Source organism: Trachemys scripta, chromosome 3 (genome assembly GCF_013100865.1).
Source record: "Trachemys scripta elegans isolate TJP31775 chromosome 3, CAS_Tse_1.0, whole genome shotgun sequence".
Lineage (NCBI taxonomy): Eukaryota > Metazoa > Chordata > Testudines > Emydidae > Trachemys > Trachemys scripta.
The window spans coordinates 87,101,324-87,109,038 of NC_048300.1; the positions used below are offsets into that span (position 1 = coordinate 87,101,324).

The window sequence follows — 7,715 nt, forward strand, 5'->3', positions numbered from 1 at the left end:
AAAAATCAGGATTCCAACCCATTACAACTGCAACTTCTCCCACTAGAGGGCACCAAAGTATTTTATAGCTGCTGGTATATTATACTGCTGCTGCAGAGATTCTGTCTGCCCCCTTTTGAAGGATTTTAAGATAGAAACGTACAAAATTAACTTTCTGTGAAAAACAGGCCCCCAGCTTTAACCAAAGCCATAGCAGCTGCTGGAAGACAATAGGGCAGGACACACACACAAAGCTTCTAGCTTTGGGAGCTAACCCTATTGATACAAATTTGAAGAGAATAAATTATGCAGTATGCAGGAAATTGAAGATAAATTTGTCCTAATGTTGTAAGATCGAATAACATCTACAGCATTTTAAGGTTTCTCTCTTCTACAATCAGTTTTAAAGAAGCCTTTCAATTGGTGACTTTCACTGGCCTCATTTAATTTTTCCAGAGGACTGGAAGAAAGTTAAGGTTATGCTAATATTTTAAAAAGGTAAATGGGAAGACCCAGGTAACTATAGGCCAGTGAGTCTGCCATTGATCCTAGGGAAAATCATGGAAAGACTAATATAGAAAATAAATCAGTAAAGAATTAAAGTTTGATAGCATAGGTCACAATATACTATGAATGCTTATAAGTTTGGTTTTTAAAGGTGACTGCTATATTTTCATTTCTGTAAGGGGTTTAATTTAGTAGTGAACAATTTTTAAAAGTCAGGACTCCATGGATTTTAAAACTGCCACTTGATACATTTCTAAAGGTGAGGAATGATCACCCAAAGGGGGCTACATTCTAGTGGCATCTGACCAGGACCTTTTCATGAGCCAGTACTATTCCATTATCTATTCATGATTTGAACAATATAAAATCAGTGCTGCTAAAGTTTGCAGCTCACCTGTTTTTTGCATCAAGTAGTAAATGATTGGTCAGTTACACAGAGCACCTTGGACCACTTGGCAAACTGGGCTCATTTGAACATGTCTCTTAATGAAGCCAAATGCAAGGTCATATCTCGGAAAAAGAAAAATGCAGGTCACAGCTGCAGCATGGTGGACTGTAATCCAGCAACACTAGAAAAGATTCAGGGATCATGACAGATAACCAAGTGAATATGAGCTCCCAGTGGGATGCTGTGGCTAACAGGACTAATGTGATTCTTGGATACATAAGTAAAGTACTATAAAATAGGGAAATGGTATTACTTCTGTATATAGCATTGGCAAAATCATTACATGTTTTTTACTTCTAGTGTCCACACATCAGAAAGCATGTTGAATTGGAAAGGATTAAAAAGGGCTACAAGACTGGTTTGGGGAAGTGCAATATATTTTGCTTATATGTCAAGTCAGTTCTTATAGGTACCTGCATGGGGAGAAGATTCCAAATAGTAGTGGTCTTTGTCAGCTAGACTAAAGGCATCCAATAGCTGAAAGTCACATAACTTCAGATTAGAAATAAAGTGCAAGCTTTTTTTTTTTAATTTTATTTAAACAAAATGAGTGTAATTAACCATTGAAAAAAAATATACCCAGGGATGTGGTAAATTCTTCATTACTTTAAGTTTACATCAAGACTGGATATCTACAAATCTAGACTTGATCTAGCTCAACCACAAGATATGGGCTTGAAGGAGTAGTTACTGGGTGAAACTGTGGCCTGATTAGATCATAATGATTTTTTCTGGCATTAAAATCGTTGAACAAGTTAGAGTTGAAGTCAACAAAAAGAAAAAAATCAGCATCACTTATTTATTATAATAAGATGCTATGCTCCACATTGTCCCAGCTCTGGGCCTGAATTGCTTCTTTGCCTACTCCTGTAGGAGAGCAGTTGTTTGACAGTCCTTTATAAGAAATTTCGCCCAGTCTTCATTTTATTGATAGATTCTTCGAGGCTCGCCCACGACGACACCACCATCTGTCACAGCCTTTTGGAATCGCTGGATCTGGTTTTAAAGAAGGGAAACAGCTGTAAAATATAAGGTTTAAAGTAGTTTTCATCCCCCCCATCGTCCCCCCACCAATTAAATCTGCCAGTACTAGAATAACAGGGGTCCTATAAATTAGTGTTGAGATGCAAAGCCATGGAGGCCCCCTGAACTGCAATAGCAGAAGAAGGTGTTGCTTGTCAGAGATAAGATGCTCTGGTAGGATGTCCACATGGCTCTGAGCTGAAAGAAGGGGGGATTGGTAGTTCTTTCTTGGTTAAGGTACATTGCTTGAGCCACATGAGGATCACTTTAGTGTTCAGGAGCAGTAAAATTTGTGTAAAGAAATCAAGTGCAAGGAGATGGATGCTTACCGAATCACAGCGATATTCCCACGGGATAACAGCTTTAAAGGTCACAAAGTTGATTCCTGCTTCCAGACAGCGTTGTGCCACCACACGCCCAATATTTTCACATGCCGCCACTCCCCTGGGACTGTACAGATGTCTCTTTATGGCCCACTCACGGGTGGAGGCTGAGACAACGACATTCCCACTGCAATGCTCAACAAAGGCCTCCACATGGTGCTGTGTCCGCTCAAGCCGTAGTCTGGATGAGGGGAAAAATAAATATCATGAACATGAAAGCTAATCACAGAACAACAAATAACTGCTCAAGAACTCCATTTCATTATTTGTTATATTAGACTGTGTCACACTGAAAGAAAGACAGCTTCAGTATTCTGCAGCAAGGGAGATGTACATTAGATAGGAGAAAAAGCTTTTCAACTATAAGGATAAGCTTAACTCCAGAATAGGCTTCCAAGGGAGGTTGTGGAATCCCCATCATTGGCAGTTTTTAAGAACAGGTTAGACAAACACCTGTCAGGGATAATTTAGGTTTACTTGGTGCTGCCTCTGCACAGGGAACCAGACTTGATGACCTCTTGAGGCCAGCCCTACATTTCTACGATTATTTGTTTACAACTCTGAAAACAAAACTTTTAGGAAAAAAGCTAAAAGTTGATAAGTTACAATATATGTGACTATGGCATCATTTCTAAATTTTAAAACAAGGAAAATAGTCAAGGACATCATAAATTTTGTGTTTCTCACTTATAAAGTAGAAAGAAAAGCACTATAACAACCTTAATACTGACTCATGCATTTTTAAAAGTAATTGTTATCTAAATATTGTCTTTTAAGGGACACTAGTAGGGGAAATATCAGGTGCCGGGATTCTGAACCTTTTTTTTTTTTTTTGGCATACCAAAGCACAGAAGCAAAAGACACTCTGAAGAGGTAACTACAGCCCTAAGTAAAACTTCTGAAACACGTTTTAAGACTGCAAAAGTTATTGCTTGTTCAAAAGTTTGCAAATTTTTTTATTTTCACTGATTTTATTCTCATTAATAGTTAATTTGTAAGTATTTTTGTCCACTGATGTATTCAGACTTGTATAAGTGGAACCTTAAAGCAGTAATTCCTACACAACAATATGTTTACTTATATTCAACTAAAGATTTCAGGGCTATTCAGAAAACAAGATATTTCTCTGGAATTAAAAGCTCATTTACAACTTTTCTATTTCATTTGGAATCAACAGCAGAGAATTCTAACTTGCTAATATTTCTATTTATTGGTACACTAAAACACTGTGGCCTGTAGTCTCAAGAATGATTAGTGATTTTGGTTGCCCAACTTGAACATCTTTAAGGACCCCGATTTTCAGACGGCAGGTGCTCAGCACACTTTAAGGTGTATCTTGTTTTCTGAATGGAGTGAAATCTTCAGTTGAATCTAAGTAAAAATATTGTAGTGTGGGAGTTATGACTTTAAGGTTACATTCGTTAAGCCTGCACTATTGTTAACAGATTTCTGACTCACCTATGCCAATACTCTCTCTTGGGCCATGTTGTTTCCCAGCCTCGTTCCTTCCTTGCTAGTGCCAGCAGCTCCAAGTTACGAGGATTTCGGTTGATGAAATCTGGGGCAACAATCTCATTTTCCTTTGTGTCCACTTCACCCTCAGTGATTCTGAAGCTGGCTACAGCAGATATGAAACGAAGCCCTTGGGGGAAATCAGGAAAAGAAGAAAAAACTAGAATATACACAGAATACATAGATTGAGTCTACAAAGCCTGAAATGTAGAATTAGTAATCTGAAGATTTTGGGTGAAAATCTTAGCGGAATTGAACAGTTTTCCACAGTATGTGGGCTGAGTTTTAAGTTGAATGCAGAAGGCATACCACATTTCCACTTATGGTCTGCAAAAGTGAGTTGACAATTTTTTCGTGCCTATAACCCAAATGCATAAATGACAGAAAGATTATCTAAGAATTAAAAAGTTATTCTTAATGAAAGTAAGTAATTGCCCAGGCAACTGCCTGTCTAACTGAATAAAGACATCATAGATGCCTCTGCCAACGTAGTTGAAACCTGATTTGCAATAGTGATTTCTAGCTGAACAGTTGTATGTGCAGATTGCAAATGTCAAAACTGGATAATTTCATGATGCAAAAAAATGTCTAATAGAAACTGATCATTGTTTATAATGAATAGTGCCCTCCATTTTGAAGGGTCCAGTAAGGTCTGTGTACATAGATCACTTCATTAACCATTCATATTCAAGCCGCTCTAGGGTGAAGTAGCTGTTTAACAGTGCACAGCTGTGTAACAATGTTGGGCAGGAACCAAAAGTTAGAATATTCAGAAGAGGGATACAAGAAGCATTTAGGTATGCCAATGCTATCAATGTTAACATTCCTTCTTATAAAAATGTGCCATGGAGATCTTCAGTAACCACCTACAGGAAAGACCTTGGCATTCAGATACCACAGTAAGAATCTAGGAAAAGGTTCCCCATGTAGGCAAATTATACTATTATGACCCATTACAGGGTGTCTTGCTCCTTCTTCTGAAGCATTTAGTTCAGGGGGGCATCAGAAACACAACAGATAACTAGATGAGCAATTAGTCTGTGTAGGGTGATTCTTGCATTCCTATAAATGCCTAGGTACCAAAGGCAACACCTAGAGGAACAGAGTACTCCCAGTACCTTCCTGGAGCACTGGGTTCGCCCTAACCCAGAGGAAAGCTTGCCACCAACAGACCTTCCTAAAGCACCCGTGTTTCCGTGAAAGGCTCCCTGCCCATGTGCTGTCCTAGGCCACAGTTAAAACCTGAACCTGGGTAGGCTCACTAAGCCTGGGGTACGACCAGTGCAGGAGGCTCAGTCCCAAGAACAAAAGCCTCGCGCCCATCCTGCAGGGGCCGCCCCGGGAAGCGGGATGCCTCCCGTCCGCCTGGCAGCGCAGAGCGGGTTACCGGGACTAGCGCGTTGAGTGTCGGCGACACTTAATTTCACTGCTCGCCCATGGCCCTGGCACCCGAGGCCCGGCCAGCCCCGCGCGGGCGGGGTGAAGACACGGGTCGGAGGATCGCGGGGGTCCCAGGAGCGGGTGACGGTAATCGCGAGGAGCGGCGGGAAACCACCTTTTCCGGCTCCCTGGAGTTTCCCGGCCGCAGCCCCCAGCAGCAGCCCCCGGCTCCTCAGCGCCATCGTGGCCGGGCAGAAGTCGCGGTGAAACGTCCCCTGCGCTCACGGCCCCCCGGGAGCCGCCATCTTTGCTGACCCGCCCGGCTCGGCTGCTCCGGAAGCAGACAACTAACTTCCGCCCTCACAGTGGTGGCTGCCGCCCTTCCGCGGCGGGGGCGGAGCTAGGAGGCGACAGTCAGCTCCGGCGAGCAGCAGCCCCGCCCCCTGCACAGCGCTTGCGTGCGGCGTAGGTACGAGGCCGGCGCCTCGCTGTGCCAATAACCCCCGTGCTCAGCGGAGTTCCCGTCCTGGGATCGGGAACGGTTTTAGTAGGGTTCCCATATTCAAACATTTAAAAAAGAGGACACGCCACGGGGCCCCACCCCTGCCCCAACCCCACCCTTATTCCAACCACTTCCCCAAAGTCCCTGCCACAACTCTGCACCCTCCTTTGAGCACCCCACGTTCTCCCTCCGCCCTCCCGCTCTGATCTTGGTTGGGGGTTGCTAAGTGTTTCCCTGCTCCCCACTTGCCCTGCAGCCCCAGAACACACACACACACCCCACTCCTGCAGCCTCTGTGCCCCTGCTCCCCACTGGTCCTGAAGCCCCTGCACCCCCCCCCGCCCCTGCGCCCCCTGCCCTTGCAGCCTCTATGCCCCTGCCTGCCCTGCTCCTCCTCACCCTGCAGCCCCTGCACCCCCCCGCCCCTGCAGCCTCTGTGCCCCCCTGCCCTTGCAGCCTCTATACCCCTGCCTGCCCTGCTCCGCTGGCAGCCTCTGCCTGGCGGGGGCTTCGGATGCTCAGTGGCGACCGGGGCAGCGCAGGTCCCTGCAGCCCCGGCACACGCTGCACTCCTGCCCCGCACTGCAGCCTCCTTCCTGCCGCGTGGGGTGATGGGGCTGCAGGAAGGGTCCCCCAGTGGCCAGGGAGTCCCCGCCCATGAGGGAAGCCCGAGACACTGGCTGGGCCTGGCCTCCCCGTGGTCCTGCGGGCTCGGCTGGGGCGCATAGTCTGCCCGGCCTCCGGGGGCAGCAGCAGCCCCTCCACTGTCTTCTGTGGCTGCGCCCCTCCCCCTTCCCCTGCCCGAGCTCGCTACAATGTAGCCAGGCAGCTGGGCTGCACTGCGGACCCGGCGGATCGTGCTGGGGCTGGGCAGACCCTGGCTTATGCTGCCTCCCTATTTCCTTGGACATGTCCAGCTTTTTGGCAATTCCACCCAGACGGGGATTTGAGCACCAAAAAGCCGGACATGTCCGGGGAAATCCGGACGTATGGTAACCCTAGTTTTAGCCTTTGTAGTCTTTCAGCTCAGGTTCCCAGAGGCAGGTGGTAAAGGACAAGCACCTGCTAGTATTGCTCTGGATCACACCTTTATTCCCTAGGCCAGAAATAAACTAAATCTCTAGGACAACGTTCTCCAACCTTTTTACACCCAAGATCACTTTCTGAATTTACGGGCAACCCAGGATCCGCCCCGCTCACTGCATTTCCCCTTCTCTTCCTCACTCGCTTTCCCCCGGACCCTCAACTCACTTTCACTGAGCTGGGGTAGGGGGTTGGGTCTCGGGGGGCGGGGGGGCAGTCTCTGGCTAGGGTGACCAGACAGCAAGTGTGAAAAATCGGGACAGGGTAGGGGGGTAATAGGAGCCTATATAAGAAAAAGACCCCAAAATCATGACTGTCCCTATAAAATCGAGACATCTGGTCACCCTAGCTCTGGGCTGGGGCCTAGGGGTTTGCAGTGTGGGAGGGGGCTCTGGGCTGAGCCTGGGGCAGGGGATTGGGATGCAGGAGGGGGTGATGGGTAGGGTTACCATATTTTGTGCCTCCAAAAGGAGGACACTCCACGGGGCCACGCCCACGCCCCAACTCCGCCCCTTCCCCAAAGTCTCCACCCCCTCCCCTGCTTCCCGCGAACATTTGATTCGCGGGAAGCCTGAAGCAGGTAAGAGGGGTGTGGGGGGAGGAGGCGCGGCCCAGGCTGGCCCCCCCGGCGTTTCCAGCCTGGGTCGGCTCGGGCCCTGGGGTGCCGGCCCCGGGCCCGGCCCCTGGCCGACCACCCCCGGCCCGCCCAGCACTGCCGATCCCCGGCCCCCGGCCGAGCACCCCCGGCCCGCCCAGCACTGCCGGTCCCCAGGCCCCCGGCCGAGCACCCCCGGACCCCCAGCCGACCACCCCCGGCCCGCCCAGCACCGCCGGCCCCCGGCCCGCCCAGCGCACCCCCCGGCCGCCCAGCACCGCTGGCCCCCGGCGCCCCCCCCCA

At 48.1% G+C, this 7,715-nt stretch overlaps 1 protein-coding gene across 1 annotated transcript; it reads right to left on the reverse strand.

Annotated features, from left to right (window-relative positions):
• Positions 1–1,689: 1,689 nt before the first annotated feature.
• On the reverse strand, positions 1,690–5,581 carry MRPL18 (mitochondrial ribosomal protein L18). The gene is made up of 4 exons (XM_034765286.1): positions 5,408–5,581; positions 3,799–3,982; positions 2,287–2,521; positions 1,690–1,930 (listed from the first exon to the last, which is right to left on the reverse strand). Exons 1-4 carry the CDS (start codon positions 5,472–5,474, stop codon positions 1,859–1,861), a joined length of 558 nt encoding a protein of 185 aa, XP_034621177.1. The 5' UTR covers positions 5,475–5,581; the 3' UTR covers positions 1,690–1,858.
• Positions 5,582–7,715: the final 2,134 nt, after the last annotated feature.